Source organism: Stegostoma tigrinum, chromosome 12, assembly GCF_030684315.1.
Source record: "Stegostoma tigrinum isolate sSteTig4 chromosome 12, sSteTig4.hap1, whole genome shotgun sequence".
Taxonomy (NCBI): Eukaryota; Metazoa; Chordata; class Chondrichthyes; order Orectolobiformes; family Stegostomatidae; genus Stegostoma; species Stegostoma tigrinum.
The window spans coordinates 32,035,857-32,060,665 of record NC_081365.1 but is presented as its reverse complement, the minus strand read 5'-3'; the positions used below and the strand labels follow the sequence as shown (position 1 = coordinate 32,060,665).

The 24,809-nt window shown below is 40.2% G+C and overlaps 1 protein-coding gene across 1 annotated transcript in view; it reads right to left on the bottom strand.

Annotated features, from left to right (window-relative positions):
• Positions 1 to 13,029: 13,029 nt before the first annotated feature.
• The window catches only part of LOC125457215 (uncharacterized), a 30,090-nt gene continuing 18,310 nt past the window's right edge, over positions 13,030 to 24,809 (bottom strand). Inside the window, exons 3-6 of the mRNA XM_059649997.1 lie at positions 17,209 to 17,583; positions 16,361 to 16,669; positions 15,191 to 15,280; positions 13,030 to 13,319 (exon numbers count right to left, since the gene is read on the bottom strand). Of these exons, the coding sequence (XP_059505980.1) occupies positions 13,174 to 13,319; positions 15,191 to 15,280; positions 16,361 to 16,669; positions 17,209 to 17,583 (920 nt within the window). The 3' untranslated portion in view covers positions 13,030 to 13,173. The remainder of the gene's footprint in view (positions 13,320 to 15,190; positions 15,281 to 16,360; positions 16,670 to 17,208; positions 17,584 to 24,809) is intronic.

Sequence of the window (24,809 nt, the reverse complement as noted above, 5' to 3'; positions counted from 1 at the left end):
GTCACCCTGCAGCCACTTAGCATCCTCCTCACAGCACACACTGCCACCCAGCCGAGTGTCATAGCCACCCAGCTCAGTGTCACCCTTTAGTCAGCCATTGCTGTCTACTTGTAATTTTGTTTTATTCCCTCACAAGACGAGGGTGTCTCTGGCTAGCGCAGCATCTATTGCCCGTCTCTAATTGCCTTTTGAGAAAGTGGTTGTGAAATATTTTCTTGAACTGCTCCAGCCCATATGATGTAGGTACACCCAAAATGCAATTACGAGGAGAGTTTCAGGATCTTGACCCAGTGACACCAAAAGGAATAGCAATATATTTCCAAACCTGGATGATGAGTGGCTTGAGGAGATCTTGCCAGTGGTGGTCTTCCCGTGCATCTGCTGCATTCGTCCTTAGACATGGAGAAGTTTGTGGACTTGGTAGATGCTGTTTGAAAAGCCTTGGTGGATTGCTGAAGTGGTTCTTGTAGATGGTCGCACTGTGGCTATTGAGTGCCAGTGGTGGACAGAGTGAGTGTTGAAGGTGGTGGATGGAGTACAAAGGGCTTGATTTGACTCAGGTAGTGTCAAGCTTCTTGAGGTTTGTCGAACTTACAGTCATTTGGGATATGGATTGTATCCCATCAAATTCCTGACTTGTGCCTTGTAAATGTTACACAAGCTTTGGGGAGATAGGAGCTGGGTTATTTATCATAGAATTCCTAACGTCTGACCTGGCTCATAGTGCTATTTACGGCTAGTCCAGTTCAGATTCCAGTCAACTCCCTTTTCCTACCTGCTCCCCACAACCCTTCACCTCATTACTAATTTAGAATCTGTCTATCTCCTTCTGGCACTGTTTTTGGTGTCCTGGCATCTACTGCCTCCAGTGAGATGTCTGTGAACTGCCTACAGTGCAATTACATCTTTCCTCAAGTAAGGGGACCAAAACTGTACACATACTCCATGGATGTGGCCATATCAACACTTCGTACAGTTGCAACAATACCCTCTTGTCTTCTTTCCTTTAGCAATAAAAGCTAAAATGCCATTTGACCTCCTTTTATTAGCTGTTGTACTTGCATACTAGCTCTCTGCCATTCATGCACAAAGACTCCCAGATCCCTCTCCATCAAAGTATTTTGATGTTCTTCTCTATTTAGAATGAATTTACTTATAGAACATTACAGCGCAGTACAGGCCCTTCGGCCCTCGATGTTGTGCCGACCTGTCATACCGATCTCAAGCCCATCTAATCTACACTATTCCATGTACGTCCATATGCTTCTTAATTCTTCATGATAGAGAGAAGGTACTTGATGAACCATCAATTGGTGAATTGATGGTAAGGACTAGGACACTACTGTAAGAAAATCCTGGAGTTGAGACAAATGACTTCTAATAACCACATTATTTTCCTTTTGCTCTCACAATAATTCCAACAAGAGTTTCCCCCAATTCCCAGTTACTAATTTTTCTTGATGCCATGCTCAGTCAAACAATGTCAAGGGTAGGCACCTTCATTTCACCTCTGAAATTCGGGTCTGTAGCCCATATTTGGACCAAGGCAATAATGAGGCCGGAGGTTAGCAGAGTCTGGTGGATCACAAACTAAGCATCAGTAAGCAGGTTGGTGTTGAGTAAGTGTCTCTTGATAACACTGGTGGTTATACCTTCTCTCACTATACTGTTGATCAAGATTAGACTGATGGGATGCCAACTGGTCAGTTTGGATTTGTGCTGCTTTATGTGTGCAGGATTTACAGCTTGGCGAGGGGCATGGCTAGTTTAGTAGCATGTCTTCAATACTATTGCCAGAATGTTGCCAGGGCCCAAAGATTTTGCACCGACCTATGCATTCAGCCACTTCCTGACGTCATGTGGAGTGAATTGATTTGGCTGAAGGCTGTCATCTGTGTTACTGAGGACCTCTGGAGGACACCAAGATACATTGTCCATTTGACATTTCTGGTCAGAAGGTGACCGCAATTGGGTCAATCTTGTATTTTGTGCTGCCATGATGGACTGCCCTATCATTGAGAATGTAGAGGATGCAGATACCCTTTGGAGTTTACACCTGATCCATTACTGATGGGATTGCTTAATCCTGTCTGTTACTGCCTATGCTATTTTTGCATGCAAGTACTATTGCCTTTTAACTTCATCATGTTGACACCTTTCATTTTTGGATATGCTCCTGAATGAAATTCTGCACTTTTCATTGAACCATGGTCAATCCTCTAGCATGGTAGTAATGGTAGAGTGAAGATATGCTGGGCTTTGAGGCTATGGATTCTGATTAAATACAATTCTGCTGCAACAACTCACAAAGACTCTTTCAGCTAACCAAGATGAGCGCAAAACACAGAAAATAGGGGCCAAAAAACGTGCTGAACAAAATTGTACTAGTCCTTCCAAAATTTTTATTTAAGAAGTAGGGAAAGGCCAAGAAGAATATCAGAGGTGAACAGGAAAAGGATGAGAGTCATCATAGAGACAGTAAAGAAAGGAGAGACTTGGATGAATAAAATCAATCTTCATAAGGTCAAACTTTGCTTTAAGGAAATCAGCAGTAAGCTTGAGACGTATTGTACAATTTAACCAGGAAAAAAAAATGACATACTTGAAAAAATGTTTTGTTCACAGGTTTGCATTCATTTCTGGGAGGACTAAGAGAAGTACTGACCCATGCTGCACTCAGCTTGTTTCCTGTGCACAGTTGTGCACTGCTGAATGTGATACACCACCACATCCTGCTGGTGTGCTATCTCTGGGTGTTCGCCCTGATAAGATTAAAAGCTTATATTTTAGCTACAATGATGAGTGGGCTGGGATGTGTAAGGATTTAAATTAAATTACTTTTGATCATGGCCACAACTCAGGTCCAATGCTGCTCCTTCTGAATTTAACAGGCAGGTTATGATTGTCTGCTTATCCTGCTCCCCAGAATTAGAATATAGAACATGGAACTGTACAGCACAGGAATGGCCTCTTGTTGTGCCAAACATAACGCTAAATTAAACTGACCCCTTCTTGGTTTCTCTTGGTTAATATTCCTTCATTCCTCACATATTCATGTACATATTTAAAAGTCCTTAAAATGCCCCTATTGTATGTACCTCCACCACCCACCCCTGGCAGATCATTTCAGACTCCTGCCTCTCTGTGTAAAAAAACTTGCCCCTCACATCTCCTTTGAACTTTCCTCCTGTCACCTTAAATGCATGCTACCTAGTATTAGACTTAACAGCTCTGGGAAAATGATTCTGATTGTCAATTCTAATTCTGATTCTGTTTTATTATTGCAGTGGTTGGGAGTGGTGAAATTTTTGAACTTATTGGTGCAATTACTAAACTTAGAGGTCACTAAGCTTTTGTAATTGAATTTTGATGTGTTTGTTGTTTACTGTATGATTAGCCTGCATAACATATACCATCGATAGTTCAGTTCTGTTGATTTGGATAGCTATAGTCACTAAGCACTTTGGCTGTACAGTAGTATGTGGAGAAACAAATGTTGAATTTTGAATCTATCCAGCAAACAAAACAAAAGCATTTCTTACATGTATAACATTATATTTATGTGCATTTGAGGCCTTTGGGGATCCAATAACTGAAGGGATCTCCATTTAATTTTTGCAGAAAGACCTCAGTGGTCTTTCCCCACTTCACCTGCAAGGCCATGATATTACAGATGTACATGTATAACCTGAATCCTATACTCACTGATGTTACTATACATTACACCCACGCATATCGCAAACTGATCCCATTACACAGTGAGAGTGATCACAGCAGAGCCAGTCACTTTTGTACTGAAACGCCACATGTCGTGTTTCATGTAATTGCCTTAAAGGTAGAGGCCAATCTAGTCTGGAATCCATGCCATGCAACTTTTATCATTCTCTGAGAGCAAGAGGATGACTAAGGAAAGAGTTGGGCCATTCGGAAAAGTACATGGTAACTTTTGCATGGATGCTGAAGAGTGAACAGTGTTCTAAATGAATATTTTTCTTTGACTTCATGAAAGAGAGAGAGATGAAGCAGAGTTTCAACCCAAAATGTCCTTTTCCAGGTCTACATTTATTGCCTCCAGCTTCCAGCATCTCCAGTCCTTACTGTTTCCAAGCTATTTTTACTAATACTGTTGTATTGGTGGATACATCTGCAACAGGTGGACTGATGAGGAGAACATAGCATCCCTACAGTGTGAAAAGAGGCCATTCAGCTCATTCAGTCTGCACTGACCCTCTGAAGGGCTTCCCACTCAATCCCAATCCCCCACCATATCCCCACAACCCAACATTTACCATGGCTAGCCCTCCTAGCCAACATGTCTCTGGACACTATAGGGCAATTTAGCATGGCCAAACCACCCAGCCTGCACATCTTTAGACTGTAGGAGGAAACTGGAGCGCCCAGAGAGAATCCACACAGACACTGGGAGAACATGCAAACTCCACACAGACAGTCACCCAAGGTGGAAGTGAACTCAGGCCCCAGGTGCTGTGAGGCAGCAGTGCTAACCACTGAGCCACTGTGCTACCCTGTGGGGAGCTCATTTTTCTATCATGTCAGTTCTTTCATCATCCGTCACAGACGTGAATGAATAGTGTATTGGTGGATCCTACTTCTGTCTACAACATTGCTCATTTTTCCAGGATTACTTGAAATGCAGAGAAAACCATTGGCTTCCTTTTTCTACTACAAACTGTCTTCTTTAAAACCTGAACTCTTTCTCTTCTATCCTCAACTCTAATGACAAATGTAAGAAGTTCTCAGAACAGTCAGGAAGTTTAAGACTATCTATTCAGCTGCCTCTGTCCCTAACCTCAGTTCCCTCACGCTTTTGGGCTAAGTATCTTTGAATCTGCTGCTCAGTAGCATGGAAACTCTCCCTAATCTCCCAGATCCGACAGGAAGAGCACATCACTCTAATAAAAGACATCTTTGCTCCTTAACAATCTACAGACCCAGAAAATAACACTGTCTGACTGCTCTAAAAACACCGTGCCAGGATAATGTTGTACCTATGTTTTATATTTTTAAAGTTTAATCAAGAGACAGATTGCAATAAAATGTATAATAGCAAAAAAAAATTCTTCTCACTATTGTGTATTTACAGGAAAAAGACAGGAAGGTTGCACTTTTAAAAAAGCCACTGAGTTGTTTCCCTGTTGTGAGCTCTCAAGATCTGCTGTGAATTTCACTGTTTATTCATTATTCTTAGAACAAACTCCAATGTTCAGAGATGCTTGAAACTAAACAGCAGAGGCAGTCAGCTATGAACATTTACTGCCTGGTTAGAAAGCTGTGCAGGTTTACTGCTCCGTTTATTTTTTCACCTCCGATGTTGTCTCTGCTTTATGTCTCAGCCTCCTTTTTAAAGTGCTACTGTTTTTGTCTCTTCTTTTTCCAAAGTTCCAAAACAATGCATCAGCCTATAAAACAGTAATTATCACTCCAAGAATTTGAGGATATCAGCTCCAACACTGAAAATATCTCAAAAAAAGGAGCCATTCTTACCTTCACAATTTTTATCCATCCTTCATCTTGGGTTATCCAGAATCCTTTGTTTGAAATATAATGCCCAACTCCAGGAGACGGAGGGTGATGGCAGAGCATTGTTTTTCAGACTGGAGACCTGTGACTAGCAGTGACCATAAGGATCGGGGCTGGGTCTACTGCTCTTTGTCTTTTTTATAAATGATTTGGATGTGAACATAGGAAGTATGGTTAGTAAGTTTGCAGATGACAACAAAATTGGTGGCGTAGTGGACAGTTAAGTATGTTGCCTCACAGTGCAATGGGACTTTGAGAACATGGCCCAATGGGCCAAGGAGTGGCAGATGGAATTTAATTTAGGCAAATGGAAGGAGCTGCATTTTGGAAAGGCAAAACTGGGAAGGATTTATATTCTTAATGGTAAGGTTCTGGAGAGTGTTAGTCAACAAAGAGACCTTGGAGAACAAGCTCATAGTTCCTTGAAAATAGTATTGCAGGTAGACAGGGAATGGTGAAGAACGAGTTTGGTACATTGGCTTTTATTGGTCAGCGTACTGAGTATAGGAGTTGGGATGTCATTTTGCGGCTGTACAGGACATTGATTAGACCACTGTGGGCAATTCCTGTCTCTCTGCTACAGAAAGGATGTTGTGAAACTTGGATGGCTTCAGAAAAGATTTAAAAGGATGTTGCCAGGGTTGGAGGGTCTGAGTAATAGGAATAGGCTGAATATGCTGAGGCTATTTTTCATGGAGCATCAGAGGCTGAGGGGTGACCTTCTCGTGGGTAATAAAGTCATGAGGGTCATTGGTGGGATAAATAGGCAAGGTCTTTTTCCTGGGGTGGGGAATCTAAGCATAGAGTGAATAGGTTTAAGGTGAGAGGGGACAGTTTTAAAAGGGACATAAGGGGAAACATTTTCACACAGAGTAATGAATTTTTTCAGGCAGAGTGCAAGGAAGTGGTGGAGGCTGGTACAATTATAACATTTAAAAGGCATCCGATCAGTCTATAAATAAGAAGGGGTTAGACGGACAAGGGCCTAATGGTGCTAGATTAAGTTAGGATATCGGTCAGCATGGGTGAATTGGACCGAAGGGTCTGTTTCCATGCTGTACATCTCTATAGCTCTGTGAAACTATGTGCTCCCTGCCCTTGATGTGGTTTTCTCTCTGATTTCTCTACTATCAGTCCTTAATTTCCTTCTGAGCTTATTTTGTCAATGGGACCTATGTCCTGTTCCCTCCTAACTTCGTCTCCTGTCTCTCTTGTTAGAAACACAAGTTAAAGGGTCCCTCTTCTCAGTTCTGTCCACTGTCGTATAAGTTAATGTAAAAGTTAATGTTGGAGATGACATTAGGCTCTACCTAATCACATAGAGTCACATGGTCATTAGGTGGAAAAAGTTCAGTCTAACAGAAAGAAACATCACCTCTGTGTCATGTTAGCTCTTGTAGTTGTGTCTAACCAGTTAATATAACTTACACCTATTGTGATCATGCAATAAATTATATCTTGTTGTTAGGACAAGTATCTCTTTTCATTAAGGCTCAATGGTTGTTTCCCCTCCACCACTGGTAATTAGTTAGGCCTTTGAACTGTGCTTCAGAAGCAGAATGCTGACAATGTTCATGGTGTTACAATGAACAAAGAACAAAGAAAATAACAGCACAGGAACAGGCCCTTCAGTCCTCCAAGCCTGCGCTGATCGAGATCCTCTGTCTAACCTGTCGTCTATTTTCTAAGGGTCTGTGTCCATTTGCTCCCCGCCTATCCATGTACCTGTCCAGATACATCTTGAAAGACGCTAACGTGTCTGCGTCTACCACCTCCGCTGGCAACGCGTTCCAGGCACCCACCACCCTCTGTGTAAAGAACTTTCCACACATATCTCCCTTAAACTTTCCTCCTCTCACTTTGAACTCATGACCCCTAGTAATTGAGTCCCCCACTCTGGGAAAAAGCTTCTTGCTATCCACCTTGTCTATACCCCTCATGATTTGGTAGACCTCAATAAGGTCCCCCCTCAATCTCCGTCTTTCTAATGAAAATAATCCTAATCTACTCAACCCTTCTTCATAACTAGCACCCTCCATACCAGGCAACACTCTGGTGAACCTCCTTTGCACCCTCTCCAAAGCATCCACATCCTTTTGGTAATGTGGTGACCAGAACTGTACACAGTACTCTAAATGTGGCCGAACCAATGTCTTATACAACTGTAACATGACCTGCCAACTCTTGTACTCAATACCCCTCCGATGAAGGAAGGCATGCTATATGCCTTCTTGACCAATCTATTGACCTGCGTTGCCACCTTCAGGAAACAATGGACCTGAACACCCATATCTCTCTGTACATCAATTTTCCACAGGTCTTTTCCATTTACTGTATAATTTGTTCTTGAATTAGTTCTTCCAAAATGCATCACCTCGCATTTGCCCGGATTGAACTCCATCTGCCATTTATCTGCCCAACTCTACAGCCTATCTATATTCTGCTGTAATCTCTGACAGTCCCCTTCACTATCTGCTACCCCACCAATCTTCATGTCATCTGCAACATGTCATCGTATTGATGTTGCTTTAGGCTATGGTGGACTCCCGTCTGAATTGATCCCCTGTTCAGATGGAATCTCACTTAATTCCAGACCCTGAGATCTCCCTTGGGTACCTGCTCCTCATTATTTGAGCTGTTCCATGGAAATTCCCTCCTCATCCTTCCAGTTATCATGCTGATGTTGGCAGCACAGACTGCACTACATATCCTTCACTTCTTATCTTCACTTATCTCCAGGACACGCCCTGGTATTCTAACTTTTTATATGGTGGATTCCTGGTGAAGGGCTCTGTTAATGTGAGTCCACCGCCTCACCAATGGGGGCCTGGGATGTGGGTGTGCTGTATGCAACAGAGTTGCGCAGTTATAAGTTAAATGTGTCCACAGACTCCGGGCTGCCTCTGATATCTGCAGCCTTGTGGAGTCTGCAGGTCATGTTGAGGTAGATTGCTATGGTCTTTAGTGTCACTTTTCTTAAATTTTAGGCTATCCTTCAGTCCCATTCCCCTGAGAATTGGGGACCTAGTGCGGGGAGAGGTGGGCAGGTTGGAGGACATCTTCATGGCTCTACTCCGGGTCCTGGCCATAGTGGCCACTAATAGGTTCAGGCAGCGAGCCACAGAAGGGAAATACTGAACCTGACAGCCTGCCATACTGTGATGGTTACATCGATATTAGCGTATCATTGAAGAGGGAGCGTGGAATTTCTTGTACACTTCAAATCTTGAGCTGCATCATCCCATCTATTAAAATGACAGCTTAATCTGAAATTTGTAAGATTCCTTTGGAAATTTTTACTTACATTACAGTGCCCTCATAGAGTTGGCAATTATAATTTTTTGTTAAATTATTGTGGAGATAGAAAAATGGCAACACTCAAACCTAACCAAAAACCATGAGCAGTTGCCATTACAAAATATGTCATCATGCTGGCTTCGAATCTGCCTTAATCACCCCCTTCCTCAAACAAAAACTTATCTGGCTTTACAAACTATTATCCAACAGCAATCTCCCCTTCCACTTGCGTGAGATTGCCCTCTCCTATATCAGTTCCCGTCTTTCTTGTTTGAATTAATCCAAACAGAGTTCTAACCAAGTCAAAATTTCTTGTTACCGAATGACATCACAAATGACATGCAATGTGATTCAAAACTGCCTCAGGCAGCAAAAACACTAAGGTTATCAGGCCCCAGTTTCTGACCCCTTACTATGTAATAAATGTACTTTATTAATAAGTGCATGGGCTTAGTGTACACGGAGGAAGATCCCTACTTGTTACACATTATTTACAAATTTCTATTAAAAAGGAAACCATATTGAGAAGCCCCTTCACATTTTAGCTTCAGCCCATTGCTAGTTACCTTCTCCTTTTAACATGTTCCTAATGTCAGGCTCAAACTGCATCAAGAGTTCATAATGGCATGTTACTGATCAAAACCCTGTTGTTTTTATTATCCGAGCCTCTGTTTATAGAGCCCAAGATTCTGGGTGCTTTATGAACTGTTCTCATCCTGCTGTACCCCATTCATATATACACCCACATCCTTCTGTTCCTACTTTAGAATTATAGCCTTTCTACTGTGATGCTTCTCCTCATTCTTCCTGCCTACCTGGTCATTTATTATATGCCTATTAGTGGAACCTTGTGAGCAAATCATTGACAGGTTTTGCCACATCACAACAGAGTTATCTAAGGTATGTGATTGATAAATATTTTACATTGTTCATTTTGGATTTCTGGAATTTTGAATTAGTGGCAAATGTGTCTAAAGAGGATAATGATTATTTTGTAAGTATTTCTGCCGTTATAGTGATTTCTTCCTAAAATTAGCAATTTAGTAGTATCTTGGTGGCAGTGGACATTTGCTTATAGTCGGAGAGTGTTCAAGTGAGCAAAGTAAATAGTAAAACATGAAGGCTTCAGATAGAATGTTCTGGATTTTTTTTTCTTTGGGCTTATGGAGATATCCACAGCTTGAAAAGTTTAGATTTTGGTCTTCACTTGGGCAGTATGTAGGAGTCTTAGCCAAAGGTTGAAATGTAAAACATTTGCTCCTGGGAAAGGAAGGTAATTTAAGACTTTGAAGGAAGAGATTTATCTCAGCGTAAGGAGTTTAGTTTAGATGTTCCAAGCCAGAAGTGTTTGGTTAAAAACCTGATGGGATTGTGAGAAGCTCAGCTATATGTTGAATCAAGGAAAAGATTACCAGATTCTCATGACCAGGAATTGAAATCACAGCTTAGTCAAACCCTGTGTGAGAAAGGAATTGTCTCCAGTATTTGAGAACTATAAATAGATGTTTTCGGTTAAGGGAATTGTGGTTTTACCAGGTATTTCAAAATTTGTAAACTTGTATTATATGTGAATAGTTTGGCTTATTCTATTTTATCTTAATTTCATTTGCATAATAAACTTCTGTTTTATTATAATCTGCAGCATTATGTAATTGTGTTTCATTGAAAGACCACTTCATTAGAATCAAAAAGTATAAATGATCTATCAAGTCAGATGTGACTTGTTCGGTAGTAACATCGTCTGGGATCTTAACAACTGTGATTTATATCTCAATAAATATCATTCGTTGTGAAGCATCTTGGGATGTTGAGAATGTGAAAGGTGCAATGCCATATTTATTAACAATTACAACTTCAGCCACTAAATTAACAACATGTATCGGTGTCACAAACAATGATTAGTCAAAAACAAGTGGAGTTAATGATATATACTTTACTACTTAATTGAAATAGCGACAACAGTGAAAGCTGTAAACAAATCATAAATTGTCTGAATGGTTGCGGCAGATAAAGGGATGGTTTTCTGCAGGCAGCAAGAAAGGAAAATTTGACATCCTGGCTGGCTGAATGTTAGGTGGTTCTTGGTTTTATAATAGAGGGTTCAAATGTTTGGGTTATGTCAACAGAATCCATGAGACATATAGATCGTCAGGCAATCGTCTAGTTGCCTTGTATGTGGAATACATTCACCAGTAATGAATATTCATTAGCGTGAATATTTTATAGAGATCTCTAAGATAAATTTAGCGGTACAGAAAAAAACCTTGCGGCATTTGTGTAGCTTGTAGTACTTTGATTATGGGAAATGGAAGGAGTTGAAACTAATCATCAGTTCTATGGCTTAAATCCATGAACACAAATGTTCTTATCTCACGATAACAAAGTGTGGAGCTGGATGAACACAGCAGGCCAAGCAGCATCTCAGAAGCACAAAAACTGACGGTTCGGGCCCAGACCCTTCTTCAGAGAGGGGGATGGGGAGAGAGTTCTGAAACAAATAGGAAGAGAGGGGGAGGTGGACCGAAGATGGATAGAGGAGAAGATAGGTGTAGAGGAGAGTATAGGTGGGGAGGTAGGGAGGGGATAGGTCAGTCCAGGGAGGACAGGCAGGTCAAGGAGGTGGGATGAGGTTGGTAGGTGGGAAATGGAGGTGCGGCTTGAGGTGGGAGGAAGGGATCGGTGAGAGGAAGAACAGGTTAGGGAAACAGGGATGAGCTGGGCTGGTTTGGTGATGCAGTAGACTGACCTATCCCCTCCCCACCTATACTCTCCACTCCACCTATCTTCTCCTCTATCTGTCTTCGGTCCGCCTCCCCCTCTCTCCCCATTTATTTCAGAACCCTCTCCCCATCCCTCTCTCTGATGAAGGGTCTAGGCCCGAAACATCAGCTTTTGTGCTCCTGAGGTGCTGCCTGGCCTGCTGTGTTCATCCAGCTCCACACTTTGTTATCTTGGATTCTCCAGCATCTGCAGTTCCCATTATCTCTGGTCACGTTCTTATCTCACTGCCTGCTCTCTGTGCAAATGCAGAAATAATTATGGGTCTCATTCAGCAAGTACACTTACAGCCTCAGAGGAGTGAATGTGACAAAGAAGGATCATGGCCACCAATAAAGTTGCTTTTGCAACACCAGCCTCAGGCAGCACTAAAGGGAAAAATTGTTGAGAATTCAGCAATCCAGGAAGGCATCATTGAAGATAGGCACTGGTGTTTGGCAATAAAGTTATGTTCATGATGCAAAGCTACATTATTTGGCCCAGGAGATTTTTCTCTCCTGCCAGTAATTGCAGTGATGTCAGCTAACGTAAGGTTTCATCAATGTAAAACTTCTGCTGCTGTGGATTTGTATATGTTTCCTTTATATGTTACTAGTGCTTAGATTTTTAGTTAGAACTGCATGAGAAACAGGAAAGAGTAAAAGAATGCAAGTGACATGGACGTCACAGTTAAAATTATGCCCATTATTTCTTGGCAATGCAGATGATGCAAATTGTGCACTCAAATTTCAGACTTCTCTGTTCTAGCTATAGCCCATTCCGTTTAACTGAGGTTTAGTTGAACATTATGGTCTGACATTCATACAGTGCATTCTTACTGTTTTCTTTTCAAAAGTTTGTTTTTTAAATATGGAGCATAATTCATTTTATGCTAGCTTTAATGTGGTTTTTTTCAAGTAATAGGTTGAAATTGCCAAAAAGTTATTTCTCGTGCTCTACATTATCATTTTAGCTATATTTTGAACCAGCTGATCATTCAATGCTGTTATTACTGCAGATGGATAAGTCCCAGGGGATGAAGGCTACTCTTTGCTGGGAGAAGATGAATGCTTGGCTGGGGTAATAATATGTTGATATAGTAAAGGATAATTGACTCTAGCTTTAAGCTATATTATAATTTCAAAACAGACTATATGCCTTTAATTAAATTGTGCTCTTTGCCGTGTAGAATATTATGCTGTGATTCTCCAAACAGAATAAAAAGTACACTAATAAGAAATTAGTAATGAATAACTTCTAACAACAGAACTTTACAAACAACATAGATCATGAAAAAGTTCAGTTTAAGAAACATAAGCAAACATTTTAAGGTCTCTGATATGATCAGAATTAGGAGAATATTCATTCCAAACAGGTGCATGTTAAACTGTGCAACACATTGGGTATACTACCTCAATTTTTGCCTTGCATACCTCTTCAAAGCTTATATGACACAATGCACAAAGTGGTCCCAAATGTAGACCAGATCCCAGCTCTAATACAGTAATAAGACAAACAACAATATCAAATTATGAAATGACTGCTTCCTTTTCATAACATTGCCACCATTTCATTTTATTAAAATGTATTTTCATATATTCTCAAAGGAAAGTGATGAATAAAGCTATAATTTGAAGTTTGATAAAAACCCTGACTTGATGCAGGAGTCTCTTGAGTTCTTGATGTCGTGCCAACATTAACATAGATCTGATTGTCTTCAGGTTCTGCTAACAAGAAAGAGATGTATTGTATGATATAATTTATTTTGTTTATTTCATGTTGTGATATGAATACACTTAAAGCACTGACAGTAACAGACAAATCTATATCAGTTCTCTAAATGAATGCTGGAGAACCCATGCCAAAATGTCACTTTTTTATTATTTTACACTAGTACAGGAAGTTTCTTTCTGTCCATGAGACTCTTATTTCATGGCATTGCTAGCATGAGTATTGTTCAGCTTCAGTCATTTGAGAAAATCCTCAGCTCAGGCATCAAGAACAGCTCTTTAAACTCTACCTCAAATTTTATCGGCCTGCCAACTTATTACTTGAAAAAGTGTGATCTAATTATCTCTTCCTTTCACTAAGGACTATAAAACTACTCACAAATGAATAATCTCCAATTTTATGATCGATTGACTACTGCCAGGAAACACAAGTCATTATTGTTGCTTATTTACACGTGGGTGCAGACTATACTCTCTCAGAGCTTTTACACTCTTGTGATGTTGCTGCTTCCTGTTTGATATTGGGAAGGTTAGGTGGACTTAGTAAAAAGGCAACTTGTGTATGGTTTGTGGAAGGGATATCTGAATAGATGAATGAGTCACTTCTTATTACATTATTGTTTTTCTTCCTGTCAGGTGCTAACTTCTCACTTGCTTTTTTATAACAATGTGACAACCACAGATTAAATGCTCTGCGTGAACATATTTGCACTGAACTCTGAGTTTTATTCTATAAATCACATATATACTTTTAATGCACCCAGCACAATGGAGAAAGATAGACGACTTCACATGTGAACAAACTGTATTTATTTAATGTATAAACTAATTACTGTTTTGGGTTATGTTTCTACATATTCGGAGACAGTTTAAACAACTAATTAATGACAAAGTCATTGACCTGAAGTGTTAACTCTATTTATCTCTTTCCTGGTCTGATGAACATTTCCATCATTTTCTGCTTTTATTTAATGTAAACGGTTACTGGAATTACAAGTGGTTCATTTCTGTAGAGTACAATTCTCCATTTTGGCCCCCAAAATTAAATTATTATCTCACACTTCACCATACGTACTGCGTATCAGACCCACTATCAAACCAACAATACCTTCACTTGTATTTGTATGCTGCTGTTAATATAATAAAATGTGTCAAGATGCTTGACAGGAATGTTATGAAATAAAATTGAACATAAACTTACACAACATAATGAGAAGCAGAGTGCTGGAAATTTGATCAGGATGGTAACTTTAAGGAATGTCTTGATGGAGGAAAGAAAGCGAGAGAGATATCGAGTTTTAGGTGGAAATTCCAGAGGTCAGGGCCTGGAACACTGTAAGAATGGCCACCATTGCATTTGAAATAAGCAGCTTTGTGAATTTTATGAGAAGTGAAGCCAACATCAATATGAAGCACACCTATGTTATATTATAACATAGGACATGCAGAATAAATCAGTCTCTATGCTGCTTCTGTCTTAAACAATCTCAAAGAGTACCCCACAATGCCCTCCTGTGACTTTTTCCAGTTCCTATAATATCCTTCTTTGGCTACTCTGTGAATGCCAAAGGCCAACAATGTATTCAGTGGTCATATCCAGTTGGAACTGCTTTGAGACGGTTGGTTTCAAATATGAAAAGACAGCATTCTAAACAAGTACAGCCAGCTATCAATGATACAAGTCAAAACAGTTGCACAGAGTGGGTGTAAAATTCATTCATCTCCTGCATACATACACATACAGAAACACAAGATTAAGTCTGAAAAATTGCGCAAACAGTAATACTACATTTATTTCCACAAGCTATGTACAAAAGTTAATTTTCTTGGTTTAGCATCAAGGATTTAAATTTCCTGGATCTTACCTTTTTTTGAACACTTTAGTAGAAAATAAACAACTGCAGCTATGAGAATCGGACCCAGAGAAGACAATACCCACCATAAATATTCTCTACCTGTGAGGAAAAACAACAAGAAAGCCTATGAAGTCTTTGTCATTAGCAGGTCATCTGATAATAACATACTCCCAAGATCAAATAAAATGTTGCCATTCATGTTTATTTTGGTCTAAGTACACAGAAATATCTGTGAATGTGCAAAGTGTAAAGTGAGCACAGTGTCACCAAGTATCAAGCAAAATTTCAGAAATACTCCGAAGTAAGCAGTTAATACATCGTTTATTAACTCCTGAATAACAAAGTACTAGGTGAATATTTGGTTTGGAGCAAGACTAGGTATCATTGTTATTTAATAGTTGTTCATTGCTGTCCTAAAATACTGGAAGTTAGTTCAAGGTGATAGAAAGCTGGGCTGAGAGTAAATAGCAGTTTCCAGGGAGATAATTGTGAAGAGTATGATTCGGTGCAGCAGTTAAGGCTTACACCACCTTTGTGGGACTAGGGAATCCTTTTCACTTGTCACACTAGTTATTAGTTCTTGGATCAGGTCCTGTGTGCCTCTGACCACTGCCACAAGGCACTATTGCCCACTCCAATTCCCCACAACCACTGAATGCCGCACCCCTGCTCACTGCAGCCTCAGATCCTCACCACCCCCTGCACTGACTTCCATTTTTAACGTTGACATTAGGTGCTGTTAATTTATGCAACTGAACCTTAACTACCCACAAGGTATGAGATGTTAACCTATGCTATGGAATAAGAAATTATTCATCTCCATTTTAACTAGAGCTAGTTACGATTCCCAATTGGTTTCTTAATACTTTCTTTGATTGTATATGCATGTAATTCCTGCAAATAAACCAGCTGGTAGGTTTAGCCAAAGCAATCAGACAGTATGAAGCAGTTTCATTTCAGTAAATTACTATTCCTGTACTTTTCATTTTCAAAATCACTAAATCAGTAGGAGTTCAGAGAAATCAGGTCTACTTAGTGAATCTGCAATTTTCTTTCCACTCAAATAAGATTGGAAACAGAATGAATCCTAAAACTCCTGGAATATTTCACTTTCTCATTACAAGAAAGGACAGAAAGATTTTAAAGTGAAGATAGTAATGAACTTTAAAATTGAAATACCTTCCTGTTGTTCATCAAGTGGTATGGTGAGTTTCCTAATGAGAGGGATTTGCAACATCGACTGATTCACAAGACATGAATATACATCCCCTGCCTTCCAGTGGGAGAGGTTGACATAACTTGTTACAGAATTGCTATTGTTTGAGATGATAATAGGTCCAGAGTCAATCCATACTGAGCCTTCTTTTCTTTCTCTTCTCCACCTCATTTGTACATCACCAGAATAGAGGTTCTCTGCTTTACAAACCAGTTGTACACAATGGCAATTTTCAAGCTGAGGAAGAAATTTAACTTCAACCACTGGAGGAACTTGAGAAAAAAGATAAAATAGAGAGTTGTGAATCATGGACTCATAGAAGCCCTACCATGTGGAAGCAGGCCATTTATTAATCAAGCCCATACTGACCTCGCTGAAGAGCATCCCAACAAAACCCATTCCCCTACCCTATCCCTGTAACCCCACATTTCATTTCCCAAGGCTAATCCATCTATCTTACACATCCCTGGACATTATAGGCAACTTAGCACATCCAATCCACCTAACCTACAGATCTTTTGTAATTTTGGAAAATAAACTACTTCATTTTTAATTTATTTATTAAAAAAGCCATTGTGGATGGCTACAATGGCTGTGATGTTGTTCCCGAAACTTAATACTGTACATCAATCCTATTAAACAGGCAAATATTTAGGTTATGATGTTGTTGATAACATTTAGAATTTTTTTACAAATGTATTTACAATTCATTCCAACTCGTGACCAGCAGAACATATAGATGTGATTGATGCAATAATAATTATATCCATACATTTTTGTACAATACACACACACAAAAAAAAACTCATACCTGCCACTACGAGGCTTGTTTTGTTTCCTTCTATTTCTACAGTAGGCGGTGGTATATGAAATGCAATCTTACAATAATATAGATCTGAATCATTCGTTTGGAGATCTTGGATGATAAAGTGAGTAACACTAGCATTGAGCTTCAAAATGATGCTCATTCGATTATCACAGAGAGGATTCTGTATCTGCATCTTATTTATATAAGTTAAACTACATACAGGATTTTCGGCTTGTTTACTCCTCCACCAGGAAACATGCATCATTTCAACCTTCTTACGAATGGACCAGTTGGAAAAAGTGATGTTAACACTTTCTCCCTTGAATGCTCGGAGAACAGTTGGAGTTTGGAAAACTTGGTCTTCACAATATAATACAACTGTTCCAAAGAAAAATCAAACTGAATTAGCATCATTAATTAAAAACTAATCAAAATTAGCTCTGGGAACTTGCATACCTATTTGAAGACGGAGGACTTTAATAGATTGAAATAAGATCCTTTACTGAGGAAAACATGACACGAATTCAGCAGATCAACATTTGCAGGGTGCATTATTTTTCTTTTGAATCAAAATTTGTTTGTAGGCAAGAATGCAGTTAACATATGAAACCCCAATGCATTGCACAACCAGTCAAAAATCTCTTACACAAAGGCATGTCACTGTTTGATTTTATAATACACATTTATGATAGCAAGATTTTTATGTATTCATTTCAAAGACCAAGATGTTTGTAATGTCAATGATCTTTGTCGCAAGAGTTTATAATGTCATTGTTTGGTTCAACAAGAATTTAGCCTTGTCTCTTCACAATTTAAATTAGGAAGCTTGAGAATTGTAGAATTGAGATTACTGCCCCAAACTGACCAAATAAGGTGTTTATTGGTGGAATATGAGAAACATTGTAAAGAACTTGCACAGTACTGTTCAAATGCCAACATGAGAGAATCTTGTTGATCGGTGCATATCTCGTACTGTCTTGGATAGCTCAAAGATAAAACAAAATTGTCATGACATATTGCCAAGTTGAAGAATTTTAAACAAGTTTAATGTCTGCGTAAGGATAAAAGTGTCTGCTTAAAAAGCACTGCTCACTTACTACCATGCTCACCATGGAGATATATTCACAATACCGCTAATACAGTGAGGTTTAGGACGAAAGTTTTGATTTTGATTACATTTGGTTAAATTTGTATGAAAATATCATAGGCAGTACAAAAGTGGAACTCTAAAATTAATACCATTGTACAGATTTCGACAAATTGTTTCTGACATTTCAAACACTTATTTTTCAAAGTCAATACAGATTCCCATCTAAATAGTCTAGTTTCTTGTGAATGAAGACAGGTCAACATTTAGTGCTGCCCTGTACAATATTTAGGCCGGCTGAATGTTTGACTAAAGAACTCCTGCAAGGTCTTAATACAAGAAATTCAAAGATCAAAACGTGACAATCAATATCAGCAGATACGTTAAATTGTTAGGTGGACTGTTCTTTCAGATTTGCTAGCTTTATCAGCACAAAGAAGCGTCCTTACCCAAGCTAATCATGAGGAGAATCCACTTAGTGAAACTGTTATCAGCTGAAAACATTTTGCTCAGCACATGTAGAATCAAAAAGTTGAGAACAAGTTCGGGTATGATAGGTGGGTGTGCGCAACCAGCCTTACGCTAAAAAAGTAAAGTATATTGCTGTGGGTTTGTACATCAGCCTTCCTGTTTGGATTGACCTTTTGATGTTTATCTTTAAGTGCACCTCACAATGAAATAACTTCTTAAAAAGAATCAGTGAAAAACATGTCTCTGTGCGACAATTATTTGTTTCTACTATAGCCAGCAGCTCTTGTGTACTTTGCATTAGTTTTCCTGGCATCTCACATATACAACCAAATCTATTTCATTTCAGTATTTCGGAATAACTGAGAATGTTGATACGAATTCTTTCCTTTTATTCCTTTCTCAATAAAGGAACATCTCTTCTGGCAGTGCGTTCCAGGCTCTTACTACTCTCTGCCTGAAAAACTTCCCTCACACATCTCCCTTAAACTTGCTCCCTCTCACCTTGAACCTGTGCTCCCTTGTAATTGAAAATTCAACCCTGGGAAAGAAATAAAATGACTAAACGGTTAGAGGAATCTTTGATAAAATTTGTCACTCCAATAAGGGAATGAGGAAGGGGACTAAATTAAATATTTCCCAAAGAAAAGCATCAGACTGCAGTGAGCAATTACCCTGCCCTTTTCAAACTGATGTAGTCGGTACACAAATTAAACACCCTCTGATTCTGATAGACTGCCCAGCATGAGGTGTGTGGTTGAATGGCTGCAAACCTCAGCTGGAGCCAAGTTGCATCGAGGATGGAATGAATTTAGATCTAACCTGTATGACTTAAAGTCAGCCTGCTTTTCCTTCTGCGAAAGAGCATGGGTGAAGAATTAAATACCATCAATATCACTAAAGAAGTTAGATTCGGCAAACTAGTGGGGTTAAAGGTAATTAAGTTGGCTTGCATCCTAGGATCCTGAAAGAAGTAGCTACAGAGATGGTGGGTGCATTGATTGTACTTTTCCAAAAAGGTTTGGATTCTGGAGAAGTACCAGAGAATGACCAACTGTCAATGCGACATTCTTTTCTAAAAGGGAGAGAAGGTGAAAGCAGGTAGGCCAATTAAGCTAATATCGATTGTTGGAATTAATTATTAGGGAAGTAATAGCAGCACATCTGGAAAATCAGAATCCACTCGAGCAAAGTCAGCATGGCTTCAAGAAAGTGTAATTGTGACTGACTAACATATTTGTGTTTTTCAAGGAACTCTCAACCAGAGTGGTTAGAGAGGAACCAGTAAATGTGTTGTATTTTTGACTTACAGAAAGCATTTGACAAAGCACCGCACAAAAAAAAAACTAAATCGCAAGGTAAGAGCTCACAGTGTTGGAAATAGCATTGATAGAGAATTGGCTAATGGGCAGGGAACACTGAGAGGGCATAAAGGATTCTTTGTCAGGTTGTCAACCAATGACCAGTGGGTTCCACAGGGATCAATGCTGGGACCATAATTGCTTACAACATATGTTAATTACTCGGAGGAAAGAAGTGAATGTACTGTAGCCAAATTTGTAGATAACACAAAACTAGGTGGAAATGTAAATTGTAAGAGTGTTGAATAAGTAAACATGATGTTGGTAAATGGAGTATAATGTGAGAAAATGTGAAGTTGTTCGTTTTGGAAGAGAGAACAAAAGAACAGAGTATTATATAGGCACACAGTGGCTCTGTGGTTAGCACTGTTGCCTCACAGTGCAAGCAACCCTGGTTCAATTCATGGCTCAGGCAACTGTCTGTGTTGGGTTTGCACGGTCCCCCTGTGCCTTTGTGAGTTTCCTCTGGGGGTGCTCCAGTTTCCTCTCACAATCCAATGATGTGCAGGCTAGGTGGATTAGCTATTCTATGATGATGCCCCAAAATAATTTTAAAATTTAACAGGGTGATATTTAAATAGATAAAAACAGCAGAAAGCTGCATCACAAAGGGACTCAGAGATACTGTGCATGAAACATAAAAAGCTAGCACATAGGTGAGGCAGATAATCAGGAAGGCTAATAGAATGTTGGCCCTTATTTCAAGGTGGCTAGAATATTAAACTAGGGAGGTCTTACTGCAAGCACACAAGATGTTGGTGAGGTCACATTGAAAGGACACTGAGCAGTTTTGGTCTCCTTATCAAAGGAAAGATATTTCATTAGAGGTAGTTCAGAGAACGTTCACTAAGATGCCACCCAGTGTGGAGGGATTGTCTTATATGCAAAGGCTAAACAGGCTGGGGCTCTACTCCCTGTAGTTTGGGAGAATTAGAGGTGACCTTATTGAAACACATAGGATTCTTAAGGAGCTTGACAGGGTAAGTGCTGAGAGAATGTTTCCCCTCATGGGAGAGTCTAGGGCCAGAGGACATAGTCTCAAAATAAAGGTAACCCAATTTAAGGCTGAGCTGAGGAGGAATTTCTTCTGAATGTTGTGAATCTTCAGAACTCCTTGTCACAGATATCTGTCAGAGTAGACACCTTGTGTATTTTAAGGGTGAGATAGATTCTTGATCAGTAGGGGACGCAAGGGTTACAGGAGAAGGGCAGGAATGTCAGCCATGTGCTATTGGATAGGGGAACAGGCTTGAGGGACTGAATGGTCTACTTCCATTTCTATTTCTATTGGTTATTGATTAGTACATTCTCACCTAATTAATATTCAGCTTCCTGTCTTACCAAACATGTCAACCAAAGTAGACATGCAGAATTCTCAGCTTAACATTTAGGGTGGGCACATGGTGACTTCAGCTTGGCATATGCTCTAAAGGACCACGATGCTGATCACTGGGCACCAATACTTTAGGGCACTGTCAATGGGCACTGGCCAATACATCCCAAATTCACACACATTGGCATATGATTTGTGCCAGAACCAAGAACCTTTATGATACATCTCTAATCCACTCACAGGATGTTTCTGCGCTTTATTGATTTCCCTTAGCCTGGACTGGCAGCAAGACCAGCTCCATAATAGCACTATGTGCTATCTACAAGATGCAGTGCAGAAATTCATCAAGGCCCCTTCAACAGCACATTCCAAAATGACAACAACTAACATGTGGAATGAAAAGGACACAAATACAATGAATTGCCACTACCTGCACATTCCCTTCCAATCCATTCACAATCCTGACTTGGAAATACATCACCGTTTCTTCAGTGTTACTGCATCAAAAACCTGGACCTCACTCCCTACCCGCTTACAGCTATTGAAAATCAACGAGCACCTTATGTCTTCAGGCTGGCCTATTGCTAATCAGGCAATTAACTGGACAGCAGTGGGCCTTGCATGCAATCAGACTCGACGGGATGGATGTCCCTCTGGCAAAAACTGCCAGCCAATCAGAGGCCAACAGATCTTTCTTGCTCAGCAGCACCACCAGGGAAACTGTGGTTACTATTAGTAGCTCATCTGTGCACCAAGGCACAAGATGACTGAATAACTGGGGGAAAACAGATCTCAGAAGGGGAGATGTTCAGCAACATGGGCAGGGGTTAGTACTCAGTGGACTTTACCCCTGTCCCCACCCCTGTACCTGAAGTTGGGTCTCTTAAATAAACACTGTGTGCCTATGAAGCCCATAGGCAACTCTGATGGAGCTTTATTTTTGGACTTTTCACATGGCAACGCCTGCCACTGATGCCTGAATGAAAACTAGCAGTTGCAGGACACAGCCCTTGAGGGCATTAATTTCCCACTTACAGGCTTCAATTGGCAGGAAGGTCACCCACAAGTCATCTTGTTGTGGATTTGATCGGGGGTCAGAGGTGGGACATTGACCAGGTACCACCCTCCAACTTGACACTGAATGAAATGCCCTCTCACAAACCAAATTTGCTACAGTAAGTGAAGTACATAGGTGAGTAATTAGATTTGGAGCGCTCATGGCAATAAAGTTCAATTCAGACAGTGGAAAATTCTATATTTGTGTAGGAAAAATGTGAAGTAGTAAGTCCTCATTTATAGTTAGCCATTAAACAATATTTTGTTTGAATGTCAAGAAGTTAACAGGGCCTGTAATCTTGTTGTTCATCACAAGATTTGTTTTAGCATTGTGTCCCATGTGGTTCATGTTACTTTGGAGATGCCTGACCCATCCTCTAACTCTCCAACTTGATACTGTCACATCGTGCCTATAACTTTCTGATGTATGGCTTCAACCTCAAAAAGCCTAGTTTCCAAGGTCTGCTCAGGGAGATACTTCCCCTTAACTTTTCTTGCTTCTGTGCAGATCCTCTGAGCTGCACAACTTAGACGGAACGTTTTCAGGCAATGTTATCCGTGAGGCTCCACCCTGCCTGCTTCATCCACCATTTGTTCTGGGCCACATCTTAGATGCTTGCTGATAGACTGATATGGATCTGCTGTTCGTAGCATAGCTCCTCCTTGTTGATCCCTCAGACAGGCAGAGATGCCCTTCTTGATCAGCTGCAGGGCTTTGAACTTCCTCCAATTTCTCATGCAGCCCCAGGTTTTTTCTTGTTGACATTCTCCCCATCCCCCCATTTCTGTGAAGGTCACAAGCAGAAGACCAGAAAGGAGGGTGATCTGCAGTGGTCAGAGAGTGAGAGGTTCCTGAGGCAAGGTCAGCAACGAGCAGCAGGTGCAGTACTATTGGTAGAAAAGTCAAATTTTCTTTCATAGTTTTTAATTTATTTTTTATTCTGGACATTATTTATTTCATCAATATAAGAATTTAATTATGCAAAATATCTCAATGGTGTAACATTTCTCAGCTCTACTTATGCTAAAAAAAAGTCCTGCAGAATTTCATTCTGAATTTGACATTGGCTTTTGTGGCAGTTAATGATTCACTTATTTTCAGATAAAGTTGCAATTTTCGGGAACGCAATCACAACTTTAAAAGAAAACCTGCCGTACATCGCAAACTAAATCGCTGAATTTTAAAAGGGATGCAAAAACATCCCTGTTGAGGCTGCTCACACATAAGTCTTTGAAGGCTATAAAGAAGTTAACACAGAATTGAATGTTAACCAAAGACCACTGATTTGAAGCAATTGCCAGAAGAACTGGAGGGGATGTGAAGAGAAACATTTTTATACAATGAGTGGTTAGGATTTAGAATGCGCTGCCTGATTGAGTGATTGGTAGAGATTCAATGTTAGCCTTCAAAAGGGAATTGGATGTGTCTTGTTTCAATTTCTCCTACTTCTCATTGAAAGTCCTTAATCTTTAAGCGATGGCCGAGTGGTATCATGGCTAGACTATTAATCCAGAAACCAAGCTGATGTTCTGGGGACCTGGGTTCGAATCCCACCACAGCAGATGGTGGAATTGGAATCCAAAAAAAAGTCCGGATTTGAGAATCTGTTGACCACCATAAAACAATTGCCGATTGTCAGGAAAAACCCATCTGGTTCACTAATGACCTGCAGGGGAGGAAATCTGCCACCCTCATCTGGTCAGGCCTTCATGTGACTCCAGACCCACAGCAATGTGGTTGACTCTCAACTGCCCTCTGAAATAGTCTAGCAAGGCACGCAGTTGTACCAATTGCTACAAAGACTATGCAAAATGAAACCGGACAGATCTCCCGGCATTGACCAAGGCACCAGAAAACACAATGGCAGAAACAGCCCTGTCGACCTGAAAAGGCCTCCTCATTAATATCTGGGGGTTAGTGCCAAAGTTGGGAGAGCTGTCTCAAGGAAGAGTCAAGCCACAGCCTGACATAGTCATACTCACAGAACCATAACTCACAAACAATGTCCCAGAGACTACCATCACCATCCCTGGATATGTCCTGTCTCACCAGCAGAACAGACCCAGGAGAGGAGGCGGCACAGTGGTATACAGTCAAGAGGATGTTGCCCTGGGAGTCCTCAACATTAACTCCAGACCCCATGAAGTCTCATGGCTGCAAGTTAAACACGGGCACGAAAACCTCCTGCTGATTACCACATACCGTCCTCCCTCAGCTGATGAACCAATACTCCTCAATGTTGAACAACACTTGCAGGAAACACATAGGATGGCAAGGGCACAAAATGTACTCAGGATC